The sequence below is a fragment of the Lolium rigidum genome, chromosome 6 (assembly GCF_022539505.1).
Source record: "Lolium rigidum isolate FL_2022 chromosome 6, APGP_CSIRO_Lrig_0.1, whole genome shotgun sequence".
Lineage (NCBI taxonomy): Eukaryota > Viridiplantae > Streptophyta > Magnoliopsida > Poales > Poaceae > Lolium > Lolium rigidum.
The window spans coordinates 106,770,752-106,792,888 of NC_061513.1; the positions used below are offsets into that span (position 1 = coordinate 106,770,752).

General features: G+C 44.7%; 2 protein-coding genes across 2 annotated transcripts; both read left to right on the forward strand.

Moving 5' to 3' along the window:
• Positions 1-14,357: 14,357 nt before the first annotated feature.
• On the forward strand, positions 14,358-17,420 carry LOC124668513 (glucan endo-1,3-beta-glucosidase 13-like). Its single transcript, XM_047205634.1, has 4 exons — positions 14,358-14,412; positions 14,727-16,001; positions 17,096-17,126; positions 17,232-17,420. Exons 1-4 carry the CDS (start codon positions 14,358-14,360, stop codon positions 17,359-17,361), a joined length of 1,491 nt encoding a protein of 496 aa, XP_047061590.1. The 3' UTR covers positions 17,362-17,420.
• A 1,407-nt stretch (positions 17,421-18,827) lies between these two features.
• On the forward strand, positions 18,828-19,617 carry LOC124663079 (profilin-2-like). Its single transcript, XM_047200826.1, has 3 exons — positions 18,828-18,950; positions 19,032-19,169; positions 19,251-19,617. The coding sequence occupies exons 1-3, from the start codon at positions 18,828-18,830 to the stop codon at positions 19,383-19,385; spliced, it is 396 nt and encodes a 131-aa protein (XP_047056782.1). The 3' UTR covers positions 19,386-19,617.
• The last annotated feature ends 2,520 nt before the right edge of the window (positions 19,618-22,137 follow it).

A 22,137-nucleotide genomic window follows, 5' to 3' on the forward strand; every position in this document is an offset into this window, starting at 1 on the left:
CCATCATCACGCGTATCAGAAGCACCGGCATCGTCTTCATCATCATCATCATCAGTAGGCTGAGGAGGCTGAGGAGGAGGAGGACCACCAAACCCGTACCATGTAGGATCAAAGTTCTGGAACATCTGATCAGTGAGAGGAGGCATCTCCCAGTTAGGTGCATGAACAGGCTCCAACTCAGGGCCAGGAGGAGGAAAAGTGATATTCCGAGTGGCCATGTACTCATTCTGGCACCTTCTCGTCTCTTGGGTCATAGCAAGGCTTTGATGTGCAACATCATTAGAGTTCTTGCACATCTGCCACATGGAGGAGAAGAACCGAGAGATACCATGCTGCGGGCGCTGAGTGAAGCGGGAGCTAGTAGGGTCATGTTGTTCCTTGGACCGACGCTCAGGAGGTGTCATGTCGGGGACATCCGGTCTATTACCTTGGACAGGAACCTTGAATGCTTCCATCCTGACCCGTTCACCATGCGTATTGAGAGGAGCGAGGCACAACCTTGTTGATGAGGAGCTGGATGTATTGAGCATAGTTCGGGGTCATCCTGTCGCGAACACATCTCCTCGGCTCGAGTAGATGAGATCACATCCATCAATGCGTCGCCGGTGCTCGGGGTTGCGGTAGTACATCAAGTTCAAGTGATATCCTCGGCATTCACTTGTATCGCCCGACTTGCCGATGAGAGACTCTCCGAATAGCTTGGCAAGCGGGAGATAGGAGTAGAACATGCCAGATATGGTGGGAGGACGAGCGGTGGGCTCCCGAGGATAGCAGAAAGCAATGTCTCCTTTGTTGAACTTCTGCTGAGAGTGAAGCTTGAAACCATGAGCACGACCTCCACCAAACCCAAGGATTCAAGATATGCATTGGTCTCAACATGCAAAGAGAGTTCCTCTTGTAAACGAACATGTTCCTCAACAAGCTTAGCATGCTCACTAGTAAAAGATGTAGGGGGACTAGCATGCTTTTCAACAACAATGGGATCCTTCATTGATTCAAGTGCTTTCATGTAGGTTTCTTGAAGTAGGTCATGGTTCTCTCCAAGTTTCTTGAGCTCATCCTTTACAAGCTTGTTAGCTCTTTCAAGGTGGTCAAGATCCCTAGTGAGAGAAGCATGAGCAACTTCAAGTTCCTCCTTTGAGGAATGGAGCACTTGAGTCAAAGATTGAGCCCTATCAATAGTTTCTAGATCCTTAACTTTATCAAGTTCATAGGTTTCAATTTGTTGCTTAAGGCCTTGAGATATGCACCTTTCGGTTTTTAGCTCTTGTCTTAGGAGATTGAATCTCCGTTCCTTTTCATCCAATTGATATTCTAATTCCTCAATGGACTCATCCTTTTCTTTGAGAGAGTCCATCAAGAAATCAAACTTGACAAGAGCTTTACCACGAAGGGTGCATCTAACATTGTAAAGTTCCTTAAGCACATTTAGTTCATCTTGATTTTCATTTTCATCATCAAGAACACTAGATAGGGAAGGTGGAGGTTCCATTACCTTGGTTTCCCTTGCCATAAGACAAGAGCCAACGATTGTAGAGGAGGAAGAGTCATCGGAGTCATCCTCTTGAGTGATTCTTGCCATGAAGGAGGAACCAACATCATTCTCCGTGGAGTAGTCCTTGGAGTAGTCATATGTGAAGAGTGACCCGGGCTTGGAGTAAGCTAAACCGGCCACCCCGGCCTCCTTCTCCTCATCTTCTTCCTCATCATCGGACAAGTACTCGGCTCCAACAAAAGCTCTTCCCTTGTTCTTCTTGAATCGATCGTTGATTGGGTTTGGCTTCAATCTTGGCTTGACCCCTTTGATGAATCTTGGCTTGTCTACCCTTTTCTCATAAGGGCACTCATTTGCAAAGTGGCTATCTTCATCACAATTGTAGCAAGTTCTCTTCTTCTTCTTGTCATTGAGAAGCGTAGGAAACTTTCCCTTGTACTTCTTGGCAAAGAAGGCAAAGTCGGTGACGATGTCACTAGTTGAAGTCATCTCCTCATCTTCTTCAATTTCATATTCTTCTTCTCCTCCATGGTCAGCTCTAGCCTTGAGGGCAAGGTTGTGTGACGCTTCATGATTGTGTGAGGCTTCATCAACACGGTTCATTGCCTTGAGCCTCTTTCCGGCTTTGGCCATGTTTTCATTGGCGGCCACATAGGAGACTAGATCATCGGAGTTGAGATCGGCACTCTTGGTCATGATTTGCAAGTTGAGTCCAAGGTTGGTGTCTTCTTGTTTGACGGCAATCATAGCAATGACCTTGGATTTTATGAAGGCTTCGTTCATCTCGAATCCGTCATTGTACTTCTCAGCACCAAGACCCTTGACCCTTACTTTCGAGCACCAAGCCTAGCATAGGCATCGAATACGGATTCTCCATCTCGAATCATGAACTGGTAGGCCTCTTGCTTTGCGGTCTCATAGAGAGATGATTGGATCAAATCGGTTCCCTCTTGGAGTACTACGATCCGATCCCACAACTCTTTAGCGGAGACAATGTCATCAACTTGATCTAGAAGCTTGCGGTTGATGCCACTTCTAATCTTGTCACGTGCGGATGCATTGAGTTGACGGTTGTCGAACTCGGTGGAGGTCAACCGAGTAGGATCTTGTGGCTCCCGATGTCCATGAACAATGAGCTCCCATAGCTCCACACTGCAGCTGCGAATATGAGATTCCATAGCAGATTTCCAATGAGGAAAGTGAGTTCCATCGTAATGGGGAACGGTCCCACTATGGTTTATATGAGGCATGGGTGAAGTGTTTCTGGGATAGTTATGGTCAACCTCATGGTAGAGTTCTTTAGAAGCCGAAGCCCCACTAAGAGTTCCACCCGCGGTTAGGTTCTTAAGCATGACAGTCATTTCTGTCATTTGGTTTTGTAGCTCATCCTCCTTTTTCTTCTTCTCGGCATCATATGCCAAGAATCTAGATTTCATCTCTTTAACCGAAAGGTTAGAGTCGTCATCTAGACCCTCGAAGAGTTTATCCATCTCACTCTTAAGGCGGTGAAGCCCTTAATAAGAGTCCAGGCTCTGATACCAATTGAAAGTATAGAGATGGTAAACCTAGAGGGGGGGGGGTGAATAGGTTTCTACAAATTTTAATTCTTTCTTTGCAATATTAGGCTTTGCGGAATATAAAGATGAGCCTATCCCACGAAGGAATAGCTCACTCACTTGTGGTAGACTTTGAGGTAGCCTCCAAACCTTCACAATCTTGCCCGGAGCAAATCCACAGCCCGGATGCTTCCGGACTCCTCTTGCCCACCTAGGGATTCCAAGGAACCCTAGGAAGCAAGCTTCTCAATGAATACAAGGGGGAATGAGATTTGGCTTGGTAGAACGGTAGATCGGGTCCTCCTCTAGTGATTCCCGGAGGGATTTGAGTTTGGGTGGAGGAGGAGGGAGATCTGAGGCTTTTGGTGTTTCTAGCAATGGAGTAGGAGAGAGAGAGCTCAAGAACAGTTTATAGTATGTTGCCTAACCCTTCCAAGGTAGAAGAAGGGGTATTTATAGTGTTCTTCAAAATCTGGCCGTTGGTCAACTTGCCACATCAGATTTTCTTCGAGGAATCCGGTTGACCGGGTTTGGCGCCGGGCTGTCCGGTTCATAGTCCGGTCAGACCGGGCTCCCGACCGGGCCGGCCGGTTTCAACCGGAGCAGGGACCGGAGCTTGACCGGAGGAGCTTCTGGGCTTACTGGAATGCGCCCGGATGGCACAAGCGCGAAATCCGGTTGGCGCCGGGGGCAGCCGGTTGGTAGCCCGGTCCGACCGGGACGGTGACCGGATGCTCCGGTCCAAACCGGGCTGGAGACCGGGCGGCGACCGGAGGCCTTGCCCCCTTACTCGGATCCCGCCCGGATGGCACAAGCGCCGAGCCGGTCCGAACCGGGCTGGCCGGTGCCGAGGCCGGTCCGACCGGGCCGCCGACCGGCCGTGACACAGGAAAATCCTGTTGATTCTTTCGTCGAATTGGGGGGTCTCCATTGCCTTCTTCTTCCATTGATACACCTTTATACCTCTTTGGCTAATACCTGGGAATCATCTTGTAGCAAAGTATTAGTCCAAATACACTAGCACGGTGTCATTGTTACCAAAATAATGGATAAGGGTAAAATACCCTTACAGATATACATCCAAGTATTCAAATCATCATCTTTAAGAGAAACCCTAGGATGTTATTCCAGACCATCCCTAGGGAGAGAACCCAAATATGTTAAACCTAGATCTTGATGGTCACATCAACCTCTATGGAGCCTAATATTAGGTTAGCATTGAAGTCCTTCCCAAATGAGAGAAACCATCCATACTAATCCTAGTTCTATCTATTCAAATATCCAATTGGTTAAACCATCAGTTCTTGAGGGAACTTTAAGTAAATATCTCAGGCATTTCCCTGGGATATAAAACAATTGAGACAACCATGACCATGACCATCCTAGAAAGTAAAATAGAAGTGCCATACCTTAATTGGTCAAGACAATGCCTGATCATGGAGGTGAGAACCTCATTTAATGAGAGATACCTTAGGAAGTCCAACCTTGATCATTATAAATTGTGTAATGATCATAAACCCTAAAGAACTTGAGGTAATGATGTCAAGAACAAGTTGATCATGTCTAACCATGATCATGCTCTTGAGTTATGTGAGGATAAGTTAATTCCTAATAGGATAAATAGATATCATTCACCACATGAAATTATAAGGAGATAATTAGTAAGCAACCCTAGGCTTATATCCCAACTTTAACTTGTGATTCATTTGGTGATCATAAGTAGAATCCTACCACATTTATATACCACTTATTCCTTAATTAAAGAACATAAGAAAACCTTAGAGTCAAACTCTATACTTTATATGATGAGAAGCTATTCACCATTAGAACCAAAGTTAACTATAAAAAGAACCATATCTAATTTAGTTACTTTAATAATGAATTAAGGATAACAATAGTGGAATCAAATAGAACCAATTCTCAATCCCTTAGTAACTAAAGAAGAACATCAAATAATAAGCAAGTAACCATCTTATAATGGATAGGGGGACTAAACCCTAGTTGGTGCATCACTTGAGTGATCACAACTATAAACCTAGTTCACCTTTAAGTTCCAAACCAAATGCTATTAGGTGAATATAACTAGAATTCAAAAATCCACAAGATTGAGAGTATGAGTTATCAACTTAATAACACTTATTGAACACAAAACTTAGTCATCATCACAATACAAGTATGTAAACCACATAATTAACATGTTTACCATGTTCTAATAAACAAACCTTGATGTCTCTGGAAAGAAACCAAGAAGTTAATTGAGACAAACATGTATGAGAAAATAAAGAAATAAAAATCATCTCCATAAAGATTTATACCCATTTGAAAGTTAAGATATTAACTAAATAAATAAAAAAGAAGTAAACATCCCTGAAATATATTAATACAACATATTCCAGAACCATATTAAGTTCAATCAAATAGGTCTATATATATTCAAATGCCTGCAAAATAGAAAAGAATTCAAATCTGAATTCAAAATAGAATTATAAAACAGAAAATGAAAACAGAAAAAAAAGAGAGAAGAAAAACCTACCTGGACCTTACCTAGCCGAGCAGCCCAGGAGGAGCCCATCAGCACCAGCCCACCTAGCAGCCCATACCTCTTCGTGTAAAATATCTGAGGAGGTCGTCCTCATCTTCACCGTGTGCTGGAGGGCAGCACGACGCCGTGAAGCTCTTCTCCCTCACGCTGGCAGCTCCTCCTCGCTCGGCGTCGTGACGAGGCACGCCCTGGTGCCATATAAAAACCCTAAACGACGAACCCTAGCTTCGTTTTCCTCTATCTCTGCTCAATTTCCCCATACCGAAACCCTGGCTCCGCCGGTCACCATTACCGCCGGCGATGGAAGCCTCCCCGAGCCAAACCGAGCACACCAGCGTGACCGCCGTCCTCGACTTGCTACTCCTGCAGAAGGAATCGAGCCGGAGCAGCACGTAGCGCCGACGCCGACCTCATCTCTCCGACGGCCGGAGCTGGCAATTCCGGCGATGCCGACCACCCCTTGCCTCGCCACCAAGCCCTGCATGCTCAGGGTGAGCTCCTCTTCCTCCTCGTGTGCTCGGCATGCTCGATAGTGGTCTAGATCATCGCCGTGTTTGATCACCTATGGACGCCGCCGCAGTACCCCGCCGCCGATCAAGCTCCGGTGACCTAACCGGAGCGGCGCCGCTATCTTTAGGTCCCTCGTGATGCACTGGTTCAAATGGAACCAGTAGCTCATCCGCGCGTGGCCGGAATCATCGCCGCCGACGACGTCTGCCCGCCGGCCACCGTGAGCCATGCCCGAGTCATTAATTTTGACTTGGTCAAGCCGACGTGGCCGCCGACCCGGCCCCTGGCCCACATATCGGTGGCTAAGGGTAGTTATAACCCGGGTACATTTAGTATTCTTTCATTTAAAGTTAATTCCGTAAAATTACCGCAACTTCAAATAAATCTAGAAAATTCGTAAAAGCTCAGAAAAATACAAATGAGATATCAAAATTCTTATAAAAGAAAAATCTATCCAATAAAAATATAATATGGAATTTTTATTTTTAATAAAAATTTAATTATTTTAATCTCATTAAATAAGCCTTTTCATTTATCCTAAATTAAGTTAAAATTCAATAATTAATAAAACTTTCTAAATTAAATAGAAACCAGTAAGTAAATAAAGAAAACTTTAAAGCTAATTTTCTTTATTGGTTATTTTGTTAAAACATTATTAGGGAGATTTAAACCCTGATTAATAATTACCCTAATTATTAATTGTTTAAAAATAACAAAATGCCAAATCCAATATTATTTTTATTTCAAAGTTATTAATAACTTCAAACTTTATAATGAAGTTATTAACCCAAGAACTATAGGACAATTAGGAAACCCTAATTCCTTATGGAATGATATTATAACCTTATCATTTCATGTGATTCCTAAAACCTAATACCATTAGGAACCTAGCTCCATTAATTCATATGAACCCTAAATTGCTTCTAACCCTAACCCTAGGTTAGAACATGTGATCATGATACTTTCTTTTGAATCATAGAACCATAGTAGCTACTAAATGTTTACCATGACCACATAAAATGTAGTGACCATCATTAATAAATAAATATCCCATGTGTTCATCTTAATCAAACCTAGATGATCAAATAGGATCAACCCTAGTCCTTATTATCAAGGATCTCATCCTTTATTAACCTTAATTAGCATCACACCATTGTGATGAACTCCAATAGCATCTATGCCCAATAATTATCATTACATAACCATAGTCCATTAAACCCTATCAGTATTTCATAATTATGAACCATCCTATTTAGGAACAGATTATTCATTACTTATTGTATCCAATAACAAACCTTAGACAACCTCAACCCTAATTGCAATACTTCTTATTCCTTAAGAAGTATGTTCTTGAAAAGTTATTCTTTTGAAGCAAATAAGGAATCATCATCAACCCTGCTTATAAGGACCTATAAACCCTAGCTAGCAATCACCAGCAAGATGAATCAACCTTGATAGCAACCATGTATAGTTACTTGCTTAGGATGCCTAGGTCTAACTCAGCCTTACCAGCCCTAGGTATCGATGAATCCAACATTGTTGGGATCCATCTAATCCTTACTCTTGGAACCAATTGGAACCATAGAACAACATAGAAACCACAAACCCTAATTATCATACTTGTTCTTTATTTAAGAACATGTTCTTCAAAAGTTATTCTTTTGAAGTATATGATAATTAATCATTAACTATGCCATATAGTGCTAAAACCCACCACTATTCATTACATGTTAGGATTATACCAAATGTTATTGTTATATGATATTAGTGTTATTATTATGATTTATTACAACGACTCGTTTATGATACTAAGCAACCAATCCTTAATAAGAACCTTGTTTGTGAATCACTCTAAAAGTGCAACACACCTTGAACCAATCATTACAACTCACCGATCCTAAACCATCGGGGTTAGGTCACGCTTAGAGCGATTGCATCTCATACTTATGCATTATTGCATCCTTGCCAATCTTTTAAACATCGTCCTCATCGGACGATGATGCTATTTCAGAATCTGGAGTTATTGCGTATCGAAGACCTTGCCTGCATAATCTTGCAGTCAACAAAGGAAAGTTCATCACTTGCTCATGTCATTTGAGTATTTTTACCAAATTACTTGCAAAGTACGATGTTTATCACTATCGCATGAAAAGTAAAACCACTATTTTCATAACTATGAATATGACTATGTGGTGGGCAATGGAACCATGGATTGTGTTGATATGGTGGAGGTTCCATTGCACGGGTTTATATCCATCTAGGATTAAACAACAAATGTCGCCAAGTGATTCTTGTGCCGTAATACCCGTGTTAACCATAAGATCCGGAGTGGGACGGAGTAGTCAAAAGTGTTTCCACCTCTCGTTCATCAACGGATGCGCTTTACCGTAGTACACTTGTAATCCAAGGGGGCAAGCGGTGAGGCCGGGGAGTCCTAAGTCCCCACGGCATAGTCCGTAGTACACTTGTCGCCCGAAGGAGCAAGCGGTGAGGCCGGGGAGTCCTAAGTCCCCACGGTATTGCGGTCTATGATGGGTTGCAGCCTACGGCGTAGGAGTGTATGGTAGAGCCCAAGCACTGTCGTCGTGGTCGGGGTCCACCTTGAAATCTACAGGAATAATGGGACCGGCGTGGACCCAAGGTCGGGGCATGCAACAAAGGGTGGGTGTTCGAGGTAGCGGAGGAACATGATTGGCTAGACCTTATACCGGGCCTCACACCAAAGGAAGTGTGGACGAGCCTGCAACTCGGTTGGCACCAAGGTTAAGATCTCTTATGGGTAAAGCAACACACCTCTGCAGAGTGTAAAGAACCGTGACCTGTCACTCCCTCGTTCCGGGATATGGAACCGCGAACGCCGCCGGAAAGGAGCTCCATGAAGTTCTAGTAAACCGGTGAAGGCCGACGGACATAGCTCTTCCGAATAAAAGCAACCTCTTGAAGAAATGATTATGAAAACCTGCATTGGTATTATACTTTCTGGTCTAATGCCGTAGCTAGTGCATTAAACACCTCTTTCCTATAATGAACTTGTTGAGTACGCTCGTACTCATCCCACTCTTAAATCCCCTGCTTAGATATGGAGGCATCGAAGGTGGATCTACCGTGCAACTCGAAGACCGAGGAGTCTACAAATACTTCAAGGGAACAGGAACCTGCCGAAAGAGTCAAACACCACAACTACCATGGAGAAAACCTAGATTAAGTAGTAGAAGGGAACTATCTTCCTAAACCTAGCTCCTATTTAGCTAGAATCTATTCATAACCTCTGTAGCTAGTTAAATACTCTTCAAACAGAGTTCGTGTTAGGATTAGACTACGAGTCGATCTTCTGGAGTTTATTTGCAGTTTTACCTCATTGTAAAGTAGGAGGCTATGATGATCTTATGTAACGTAGTCGGTGTTGTAATTCTATAGACATGCCTTGGACTCGCATATGTTTCTGTTGTACCACTCTGAGCGATATAAAACTAGTGGAACGGTGTTTCATTGGTGTTATATCAGACTTGCATACTACACCATGCAGTGGTATGCCGGGTCACCACAATTACCACAGTAATCAAGTCAGGGGCCAAGAAGATGAAAACACATGTTAGCCTAGCAGCAGTAGCAATAGCAGGAACAACTTGGCAGGCCTTGAGCATCATAGGATGCTCATGGGCATGTGTACATGAGCTACAACAGCAATAATGGCAAACACACAAGCATGAGCCAGAGAGAGGAGAGCACCAGTACAAGCACATCACTAGAGCTAGGTCATGGCACATAGAGCAGCAGCAGCTAGCACACCATGGCAGCAATAGAGGTAGCACGACATAGAGCACATAGCCGCAGGAGCAGCAACAGCACAACAACCGGGACGCCAAGGCATCCAGTGGAGGAGGAGGAGGAAGAACAGACGAGAGAGAGAGAATGGAGCACATACCAGGGCGAGCAGACATCAGTCGCGGCCATGGCGGCCATGGCGGCACACACCGGGCGCACAACAGCGCTAGGCCAGGCCAAGCCACGCCTCGACCAGCGCCGCAGCACCCAGCACCACTATGGCGGGGCTCACGGCGGCGCCATAGCACCAGGAACGCTAGCGAGCAGCGAGATCGTCGCGGATCCCGCAACCCTAGCCACAAGGAGGGGGTCGGGGACGAGCGGGAGCCACGCCAGCTCCAGATCTACGCGGAGGAGCGTCACCGGCGTCGTGGGGCGGTTCGATTGCGCCCCATGGCGAGGGCCAAGACCGTCGGAGTCCGCCGGAATCGGCCGGCGACGGCGGAGGCGACGCGGGTCGCCAGAGCGCGAGGGGATTAGGGTTCGTCGAGGCGACACAGAGGAGGAGTGGTGTGAGCGACCGCACGGGTCGGTTGGACCCGAGTGGGTCTAACCCAAACCGTTGGACTCCACTGACAGGTGGGCCCTGGGGCATTTCTGTCTTTTGAAAAATGCCCATTGAATTAAATCTCTCCAGGAATTTTAGAAAATAAATATAACTCTAAATAAAATAAATAAAAATATGAAAACCACTCATCATAAAATTCTCTATCATAATAAAATATGAAATGGAATTTTTGAGACAAATGAAATAAAGCCATAATTTAATGAATATAATAATCATTAAAAATCACACCTCATATTTTTAATGATGAAAACAAGTCCATAATATCTTTTGGACTTTAAAAACACCTTGGCAACATTCCAAGGTAGTATTTTACCTTTAAAAGAGTATCCCCAAATTATTCTTAGTAAATACCTCTTACATGAAATAATAAAGCACCAAGAAGGGGGAACCAAACCCTAAAAACTGAAAGCATGCATAATTGCTTCTTTAACCATTGCCCTTATCGGACAATGATGCTTCTTTCAGAAACAGAGGATCAGGGTCAATCCAAAACATCCAACTGCACTACATCGCAGTTTCCAGTCAAGTTCATCGCTTGCTCATGTCATTTGAGTACTTTTATCAAATTACTTGCAAAATACTATGTTATCACTCTTGCATAAAAAGCAAAACCACTATTTTCATAACTATGAATATGACTATGTGGTTGGCAATGGAACCATGGAATGTGTTGACATGGTGGAGGTTCCATTGCAATGGGTTTATATCCATCTAGGATTAAACAACAAATGTCGTCCAGTGATACCCGTGTTAACCATAAGATCTGGAGTGGGACGGAGTAGTCAATTGTGCTTCCACCTCTCGTTCATCAACGGATGCGCTTACCGTAGCAGTTGTATCTTGCGAGAACAACCGGAGGGTGGGGATCCCATTCTAATTCCCCACGGTAATGCGATCTATGATGGGTTGCAATGACCGGCAATGGACCATGGTTGTGACCTGGTAATAGTTGAGGTCGGATGGTATCCTATGGATACGCTGGCCGGCGAGAACCCAAGGTCGGAATTGCAACAAAGGGTGGGTGTTCGAGGTAGCGGTGGAGTATGATTTGCTAGACCTTATACCGGGCCTCACACCAAAGGAAGTGTGGACGGGAAAGCTGCCCGGTTGGCACCAAGGTTAAGATCTCTTATGGGTAAAGCAACAAACCTCTGCAGAGTGTAATGAATCGTGACCTGTCACTCCCTGTTCCGGGTTTTGGAACTGCGAACGCTGCCGGAAAGGAACTCCATGAAGTTCTAGTAAACCAGTGAAGGCTGACGGACATAGTTCTTCTTAAATGGTTATTAAAACATGCAATGGCATTAGACTTTCTGGTCTAGTATCGTAGCTAGTGCATTAAACACCTCTTTCCTAATACGAACTTGTTGAGTACGCTCGTACTCATACCACTCTTAAATCCCCTGCTTAGATTGTCTGAATCGACTTGAGGAGGACACCGATGGCCAAGAAGGAGCAGATGAGATCTGCTATGAAGAGCCAGACCTCTCTGGAGGTGTAGAGGGAGTGGATTACCTCATTGTCTACGGAGCCGGAGAGGGTTCCGAAGGAGAACAAGCATAGAGTACCCTACTAGTGGTAGAAACCGAGCAGTGTGAAACCTTTAGTACTTAACTGCTCGAGGAGAATAAATGTATAACCTGCTAAGACTGTTATATTGTAAGCTAAGCTGGGTTCACCTCGAACCCAAGAGTATTCCTCTCTGGACCCAGGAGGAACTCCGTGATGATATGTACATATGGTTTGTAATAATAAATGAATGAGTTATGGACCGGCTATGTTCTGTTGTACTACTCTGAGGGATGTAATATTTGCGGATTGGTACTTCGTGAATGTTATATCAACGACTGACATACTACAACATGCAGTGGTATGCAAGGTCACCACAAACATGACCAAGAAGCTTCTTTGATTCCAATAATTGCATAGGAAGGTTGAAGAATTCAAATATGTGTGATTCTTTTTTTGTATGGTAGTTTTTTTATTTGTTGGATTAAATTCTAAGGAATTCTTTGCACCATTTTCCTAGAAAATCCAAACACCACTTGAACCTAGTTTTTAGAATCCTTTTCTTTTCCTGTGATGAAATCAAACAAAATTCGGTGCATATGAAATCATGTAATATTAGAGTTGCATATTGGCATGACATTGCAATCCTGCATTTTTCATTCCCGTGTTCTTAGAATCATGTGGATCATATAGGCCATAAGGCTTCAAATTGCGTGGACACCGATAACTCTCTGATCTATACTATCCTCTAAACACAATTTGGTGCCACATCATCAACAATATGTGTACCCTCGGAAAAATTTGTTCGGTGATGGTCTAAATGCAATTTTAACGTGGACCTCGTGATAAAAAAGTGAGTCATCTTCTTAAAGTTCTAGTAGGAGACCTCACTACTATGATGGAAACAAAGACTGATGCTAGTATCTCTCATTCTTTCGCTTTAACTACAATTGACCGCATACCCAATATAAAGGAAGCTCACCCCTCCTAAAATTTCTGCAACTTACGATAACTATGTAACTTAAGTGTATAATACGTTTGACCGGGTTTAGAAGTATCCATGTTCTGAAAATGCACGTTAGTCTTCTTAGCTGCATATGTAGTATGTCATATGTGCTTCCAATGCTCATTGGAGATGTTGTTCTAGGACGACGACATAACTAGGATGGTTACATGATGAGGTGCCACGGTTCTTGTATACATGCATCAATCACGTAATTTTATTTATTAAGTGGCCAATTCTTATTCTTATATTAGTGAAAAGGCTGAACTCTTACTGGTTTCTCGAACAAAAAGTGCCAAACAGTTTTGCATCTCCTTTGTCGGTTTAGGAATATTTGCCTCACACTTGTGCTTCTAGTTTAGATGCTTCTTCGTATTTGTTGTGACAACAGATCACAGTGAGAAGTTGGATTGGGCTTCACAACCTTCGCCCATTCGAGTGAGCAACTTAAACCGTGTTTGTTCGTTGGTGGACCGCAGATAGACGATCACCATGTTGGTATTTTTAGTAATTCATTATGAATCTCTCATGGTATGATACAATTGGATGAAAACCATGATAAAAGTACGATGTAAAATAAAAAATACCAATACTAAACCAACTTCACCAAAACAGCCGACTTTTTGATGGTTTATAGAAACCATACAAACGGCCAAAACTGTGCACACACATTGTTACCTTCAAATCGTTGAGCCTACAGCTAGGTCTTAGAATTAACAAAATCACCACATTCATCTCTTTTATCCACAAATATATAAAAAAAGTTAGTACTCTCCAATTCTTGTAGGTTTTTCACAATGTTGCATGTCTAGATTTTCTAAATTTACATCAACATGTAATTTGAATCGAAGGGAGTATATAAAAAGGCAACCATCATTGGAATTGGAAGTGACCTTGTGCCATTCGAATTAACATTCAAAATCGTTTTTTTAGACTGAACATTCGAAAGTCGTATTTTACATCACCCGTCCCAAGTCTCAGCCATAGCCATGCGGTCCCGGTCCACGCCAGAATCAAACATTCGTCGCCACGTCACTCCCCTTTCTATTCCGGACTCGTGCGGCCTTTCTTTAAACGCTCTCAACCCCATTTCACAGCGCACCCCTCACGTCCGCTTCAGTCACGCAGGCACTCCATTCCACGCCTGCTCTGCTGCACCGCCTGCGCGGCTGTGCCCAGTGGCTGCTGTGGACGACAGCCCGTGCCTCGGTTCGTCCTCCTCCTCTCTCCCTACTCCTCCCAATCTACGCCTCAACGGCCACATTCCTTCCTCGGCCGCGCATACAGCGAGAGCAAGGTTGCAGCACCGGGGGACGGCGGAGGCAACAGAGCTTGGGGCAGGGACGGCAATGGCGCGGTGGCGTGCGGCGGCGTTTGCTGCGTTCCTCTTCTTGCTGCTCGTGGGTGAGTTCTTGGACCATTTACCCTCTTCCGTTTCTCGATTGAGTCTTGATAGCAGTAGTATTTCCTTTTTGGAATGCCAAGTATGGAGTGTCTGCTGAGTTGTAGATGCCTTGCGTGCTGCCGAGCGCTAGCTGTTTGGTAATGGGCATCGTGATGATGTCCAAGTCCGTCGGCGAATATGTTCTTTTGGGGAAAACCTAGTCCCCAATGCCCAAGAACTTTATCTATCCGATTTTCGATTGTTTATTTTTGACGTTAAAACGGATATCCATAAATGGTCGCTAAAACACACACTGTGACGTGGCCTTTTGCAGGGCATTGCCGCGGCGGCAAGACCGGCATCTGCTACGGCCGCAACGCCGACGACCTGCCGAGCCCGGACAAGGTGGCGCGCCTCGTCCAGCAGCAGTCCATCAAGTACGTGCGGATCTACGACACCAACATCGACGTCATCAGGGCCTTCGCCAACACCAGCGTGGAGCTCATGGTGGGCGTCCCCAACGCCGACCTGCTCGCCTTCTCGCAGTACCAGTCCAACGTCGACACCTGGCTCAAGAACAGCATCCTCCCCTACTACCCGGCCACCGCCATCACCCACATCACCGTCGGCGCCGAGATCACCGAGAGCCCCGTCAACGTCTCCGCCCTCGTCGTCCCCGCCATGCGCAACGTGCTGGCCGCCCTCAAGAAGGCGGGGCTGCACAAGAAGATCACCATCTCCAGCACGCACTCGCTCGGGATCCTGTCCCGCTCCTTCCCGCCCTCCGCGGGGGCCTTCAACAGCAGCTACGCGCACTTCCTCAAGCCCATGCTGGAGTTCCTCGTGGAGAACCAGGCGCCCTTCATGGTGGACCTCTACCCGTACTACGCGTACCAGAACTCGCCCAGCAACGTCTCGCTCAACTACGCCCTCTTCTCGCCGCAGTCCCAGGGCGTGATTGACCCCAACACCGGGCTGGTCTACACGAACATGTTTGATGCCCAGGTTGATTCCATTTTCTTTGCGCTCATGGCTCTCAACTTCAAGACGCTGAAGATCATGATCACCGAGACGGGGTGGCCAAACAAAGGAGCTGCTAAGGAGACCGGAGCTACTCCCGACAATGCTCAGACCTATAACACCAATCTGATACGCCATGTTGTTAATGACAGTGGCACGCCTGCAAAGCCTGGAGAAGAGATAGATGTATACATCTTCTCCTTGTTCAACGAGAACAGGAAGCCCGGCATCGAGTCGGAGAGGAACTGGGGGCTGTTCTCTCCGGACCAGAGCGCCATCTACAGTCTAGATTGGACTGGCAGAGGAAATGTGGACATAATGACTGGAGGAAACATTACAGGTTCAAATGGTACCTGGTGTGTTGCTTCAACCAATGTATCCGAGACTGCTCTGCAGAATGCCTTGAACTGGGCATGCGGTCCAGGCGATGTCGATTGCTCTGCTATTCAGCCAAGCCAACCCTGCTACCAGCCTGATACGTTGATTTCACATGCTTCATATGCATTCAACATGTATTATCAGCAAAAGGGAGCTACTGATGTGGCTTGTAGCTTCGGTGGTGCTGGAGTGCGAACGACGAAAGATCCAAGTAAGTATCCTGTGCTGAGACCAATTTCATTGATCAAGTTATTGCATTTGGAATTTTCTCTGTAACCTCTACTAGCTTTTGCCGTAATCTGAATATTGACAAACCCTCATCTAAATTAGCCTAAATATTGCCAATATGCGGCGAGTAGAGTGTTTGTGATAATAGTTATGCAGGTCCTTCACTTAAATTGCAACAATAACTCTGCTAGCTTTTGTTGTACTTTGATTATTGACGAACTCTAAATTAGTCTAAACAGTTACGAAGTAGCTGAATCTAAATGCAAGCATATAATCACAGGCAGTACATGCTGATTAGATTGTTTTTGTTATAACAGTTCTCTAATAGTTGCATATGTATGCAAGTCCTTGACTCAAATTACAACAATAAGTCGATGGCTGTATTCCTGGATATGTAGCTGTGATTGTCTGAATGATTCCATTTTAAAAACCTGTACTGTTTTCAGTTGTTTGTCTGAGTATCTTTCTGTCCGGAGAACAAATAAAGAACAGATAAACCTTAGTATGTTAACTGATACTGTAATATACATAACTTTTCGACTCTTGAGTACCAAACTATTAACTTTATACTTCTAGGTTTTCTCCCTCTCTGCTTCTTGCTGTGATCTGTTAGGTTAGACAAATGAGCATGCACATCACAATTTCTAAGTTCTGATCGGTTAATTTTCATATTCCAGTTGTGTTGTCATATTTTGTATGCTGATGCATAATCTCTGCATATGCTAATTCTGCATGGATCAACGTGTACCTAGAAAAAAAACACATGAAAATCTGATGATATAAAATGCACCATATGTGTCTGATACAAAGTGTTTATATGGAAATTTGATGACGACATTAGTATTTCTATATATCTTACTGATGGGTAGGCTGCCCGAATACTGGTTCGCATAATGTAGATTATATAAACTGAAAGGCAGGATTACACCCTCTGCACCATTAGTCCATTACCCCAGTGTACTTCTATAAGCTCTGTACACAGTTTTTTGCTTGTACTTGTTGGTTCAGTACCCTGATTGCTGCTACTTTTCTTCAGCCGGATAATCCTCTCATGGTTTTTGCACTGATTGCTTGCAGGTTACGATGCTTGTTTTTACTTGGACTCTGAGTAAGAAAATACTTTCTAATTTCTCTTTGCAGATTTTGTGAACATTTCCACCTACTGGTGTGAGAAACAGATCACACTGACTATGTGTTTCTTCTTTTCTTATAGCAGAAAAATTATCAACACAAATTCAACCCCACCTCCAGCTCCAAGCGCATCCAGTCCGTCACTGCCGGGCCAATGCTTTACCCTGCTGCTCCCTATGCTTCCCATTGTGATCGCGTCAGGCTTCCTGTGATCCTCGGACTGAGCTCTAGTTAGTATGTTTGGATCGAAGGGGGAAGGCTAATTGCCTAATACTGGGAACCAGTACCATTCTGTTATGGGTTGAAGGTGGTAGTAATGACCATATTATGCAGCACGTTGTTCTCTATAAGATGCGCGCTGTTGAGCGGACAATATATGTTAGCTGTCGTTGAGAACTAGAAATGCGTTCTGCTGATTCAGTCTCCCAAAATGTGCTTGTCCATGCTGCATTTTGCATACCATTGCCTCAGATCTCTTGTTGTTATCTGAAGGTCGTATTATTCAACATGTGGAGCACAGATCGGTGTCCTTTTTTTTTGTGGGGTTGGTTATTACTGGGTCAGTAGTTCGGAATATGCTTGTGAGGCAGCTGGACAAAAAGGTGGGCTGCAACCTTGTTTCAGTTATCGGAGGTCCTAGGATTCATAATTATGCTCTGCAGCTGAATTGTTTGTGTGTTTCTCATGGAAAAAAATAGCGCGCTATTTCGACGCTAATAGCACGCTATAGCGTTTTTAGACAGCCCACGCTACGTCATTTCGGCGCTATAGCGTGCTAATGCTATAGCATGCTAATAGCATATTTTTCGGCCGACGCTATTTTGTTATAGCGCGCTATTTTTTTCCTTGGTGTTTCTAGTGTCTCCTACAAGACCCTTACATCTAGTTATTACTGGAGCTCACTGTTTATCCCATATGCCTATGATTTTTTTGTTGTTGTTGAGAAATTCCCCTATGCCTATATTGGACTCACTGGGCTTGTTTCTGATCATAGAATGGGTTAGCCCTCGAAGTTAATGGGCTTGGAAGCCCAACAACAACTCGGTGGACGCTTTCAGCCAGAGTGGCCACTGAGTGGGGGGCACAGAGAAGAGATGGCTGGAAAGTAAGATTCGTATGGCCTACACCAGTCCATCGGCAGTACGAATTGCTGGCCTGTGTACATCCAATGCCAATCTCACTGGCTGGGAGCCACACCTTACTCATCACGTCGGTTGTGAAGCTTTACGATTATGCCCACGCTTATTGCAAATTGCAAACAGGTTTGCCCAAACGCGTTGTGTTTAGGATGAAGAAACAATGGCAATGGCAAGGCCGGAATTGCTGCCAAATCCAGGGTTGGGCGATAGAGCGGGGCATGGGCCATGATGGTGGGGGCTCATGGCGCGCGGCAGCGCACCAAAGGAGGCGCGAGGTTGAAGGGCGAACTCAAGATGGAACGGGTGGTTGGGACGAAGCAGCACTTGGGGTCCAGCCAGACCTTCCCCGCCACTCTCCCGCCCTATTTATATGCCGCTCCCGTTCTCGGCGCTTGTACACCTCACCACACCACCACGGTTTACGTACGCCTCGCCACCGCAAGGAAGCCACCGCCGCCGCAGCGAAGCAGAGAGAGCGATCTATCCGGCCCGTTTCTTGGCCGTAGAAGGGCAGGCGGAGCACCGCCGGGGACGCGAAGATGTCGTGGCAGACGTACGTGGACGAGCACCTGATGTGCGACATCGAGGGCCACCACCTCGCCTCCGCCGCCATCCTCGGCCACGACGGCACCGTCTGGGCCCAGAGCGCAGACTTCCCCTCGGTAAGAATTCCCGCGCGATCCTCAGTTGCCGTTTCCGACAGCATCTTCATTGTTGACTGATGTGTTGCGAGCGTGATCCAGTTGAAGCCGGAGGACATGGCCGGCATCATGAAGGATTTCGACGAGCCGGGCACCCTTGCCCCGACCGGGATGTTTATTGGAGGAGCGAAGTACATGGTCATCCAAGGTGAACCTGGGGCCGTCATCCGTGGCAAGAAGGTAACGATCGGATCGGATCGATCCCGTCTCTTCTGATTAATCTCTGCCCGCCACCATTGAACATTTCATTTGTAATCGCAGGGAGCAGGAGGCGTCACCTTGAAGAAGACTGGCCAGGCGCTGGTGGTGGGCATCTACGACGAGCCCATGACCCCGGGGCAGTGCAACCTGGTGGTCGAGAGGCTGGGCGACTACCTCGTAGAGCAGGGCATGTAGATCACGCCCACCCCCCACGCCTAAGCAACAAAGACATAGTAGCATGCATGGGATTATTGTGCTTCAGTTTCTCCATCTTCCTCCTCTTTCCATGTCCCGGCACGTACCTACTTCGCCGATTATCCCTCTTGATCCATCCGCGATTTTTGTTTTCATTGTTTCTTGATTGAAGCCGCTGTTCGGCTAATAATTTCTGCTTTTGGTCACTTGGGATGCCGTTTGAGTTTGTGCATCCGGAACAATATATATGTGATTCTGATGGTTCCTATGTAATACGAGAGATTATGTATGTATTTCGATCGCGTGTGTGGCCTTCCCCAACACCAAACATAATCTTCGCCTCTGTTCTTGTATTCCTGCTTGTTTTCATAAAAACAATTTATCGAACAAATATTTTTTTAGAAGAATTGAAGAATCCCTTGCAAACTGGATGTGCATAAGGGGCATGAATAATGGTTGATAAGATGTCTTATCTTAATACTGTCCCGTAATTTAGATATAATAAGAAAACATGATGTACAGTGGGTTATTTTTTAATCTTATCTCTAGTAATAAGACATCGCTAAATAAGTTGTGAGAGAGATTGTTGTTGAGAGATGATCTATTAGCTAAGAGAAGACAACCTCGTTTTTCTATTCCTCTCTCCTCCACATCATCAATTATCCTATGTGGCAATGCTAAGATATAACCATTGTATATACCCTAAACGCGTAACCGGGATTTAAAGGCCCAGATCTACCACCTCTGATAATTTGTCTTTTATGATGAAAAGGACATTTGCCTCATGGTTATTGTATTACACGCTATGAGTTTGGGCCTTTCTCAAGGGTATTGTGGCAACAAAAGGCCCATTAGGCCCAATTCACACGGAGGGCCGCCAAGAACAATAAATATGTATCGCTTGAATTGCCGTGGGCTTAGCATAGCTACAGCGGTTCGTGAACTCCGTGATCTGAAATAGAGATACGCCCCTTTTTTTTTGTGTAGTCGAAACTCAGTTGCACAAGACTAGAGTGGGAAAACTAGCTTCAACACTAGGTTATTATCGCTTCGTTGGGAGCTAGTAGTTCTAGCCATAGAGGAGGATTTATAATTTTCTAGAATAGTGAAATAAATACCTAAGATTTTAACTTATTGTCAGCAAAACCTTGATGTTATTGTTTCATCTTCAAATGGAGCCTTGGCATTTGAGCGTGTGTATGTAGAAGCTCAAGTTTGAGATTATCATAAGACACTGGATATGCTAAAGATTATAAAATCCTCATCGGATCTCCTGTGAATGTCTATTGGTGACTTCAATGAACTGCTCCACAAGGAGGAACGGTGAGCGTGAAGGAGAGAAATAACCTAGATTGCCGCCTTTCGTGAGAACATTTGTGGTTGTGGCCTAGTTTTTCTTGAAATGGGGAGCTTATCCCCGGTCTCTGCGTCAATAGATGCACACAACCGTTTTAATGTAAAGTTTCAACGTTCAAGAGTTTTTACATCTCATGGATAGCACATGATATACATAATTATAAACCAGCGAAAAAATAAATATGAAGCACCTAAGCATCTTATATTCTTTTAGAAAACAACTAGCCACCTCTGGTTGTACATATCCCGAGCAACCGTCCCCAGTCGACTACACCTAATATCATATGCGCATGCCGAGCCTCCGAGAGAAGATAAGACCACTCGTGGATCAAATGTGTAACCATACGGATAACCTGAAGAAAGCGAACATTCGAAGTCTTGTTAAAAACAAAGTCAGTACAACAAATCCTGATATCCCACATCAAAGCATAGATACCCCTTCAGATCTGTTTTTTAATCCTTTCTCAACCCCATTTAGCTAATTTCCAAACATATATGAAACATTAGCTAGTGGGGAAATATTAAAATTATAATGAATAGTTCTCCAAACAAGATGAGTGAAGTGACAAACAAAAAATAAATGGTTGACAGATGGGCATCACGGAATGCATTTTTTTTACAACCATTCCAATTCATTTTACAGAGGTTTTCCTTGATGAGAAGTGCCTTTTTTTGTAAAAAAAACCACATGAAGATCTTATTCTTGAGTGAGTACAAGGGACCGACTTGGACTTTCGAGAAGGAAGTTGCAGGTGGCACCTACTGTCGTACCTACCTAGAGAGAGCAATGGCTAGGCCAAGCTGGGTGCACACTACCCTCTTGCGACCCTTGAGCATCTAAGGGAAGCCACCTAAGAACACCCGCCAATTCTATTGCGCTTAGACCCGACAGGGTCGCCCGCGCAAGGAAAAGTTATTACGTTACGAGATTACGTGGGTATCCCATAAGGAGTTTGATTCGTATCTAAAATGAAGATGGTGTGATAGCGGTCAGAGAAAGAACATGGGGGAGGTGAAGCACATATGCTGCAATCATTATCACACAACTTCAATGAGTGGGATACGAACACATTCCATTGTGTTCGGAAGAACTGAACAAGAACTTAGAGAGACCGAGAGATGCTCCAGGAAGGATCGAACCAAGCCACGCTGAAATTAAAATTTGGGATCACATTGCGGAGTTAAAATATCGCGAGGAGTTCATGTGGCGACAACGTTTGAGAGTGCAGTAGTTATCAGAGGGGGACAAGAACACCCACTTCCTCCACCAATGGGAAATTAGGAGAAATAAGAACAACATATCTAACTTGGAAAATCGGATGATGGTACAACTAATGATCTGCAGGAATTAAGTGCCCTTGCATGTGATTTTTACAATCACCTGTATGAGGAGGAA

Bases quoted from the DNA above. Each gene is read 5' to 3' on its own strand.
- LOC124668513 (XM_047205634.1), top strand. From the start codon at position 14,358: ATGGCGCGGTGGCGTGCGGCGGCGTTTGCTGCGTTCCTCTTCTTGCTG. The intron at 14,413-14,726 runs GTGAGTTCTTGG...GGCCTTTTGCAG, and splicing joins CCTCTTCTTGCTGCTCGTGG to GGCATTGCCGCGGCGGCAAG. The intron at 17,127-17,231 runs GTAAGAAAATAC...CTTTTCTTATAG, and splicing joins TGTTTTTACTTGGACTCTGA to CAGAAAAATTATCAACACAA.
- LOC124663079 (XM_047200826.1), top strand. From the start codon at position 18,828: ATGTCGTGGCAGACGTACGTGGACGAGCACCTGATGTGCGACATCGAG. The intron at 18,951-19,031 runs GTAAGAATTCCC...AGCGTGATCCAG, and splicing joins AGAGCGCAGACTTCCCCTCG to TTGAAGCCGGAGGACATGGC. The intron at 19,170-19,250 runs GTAACGATCGGA...TTGTAATCGCAG, and splicing joins CCGTCATCCGTGGCAAGAAG to GGAGCAGGAGGCGTCACCTT.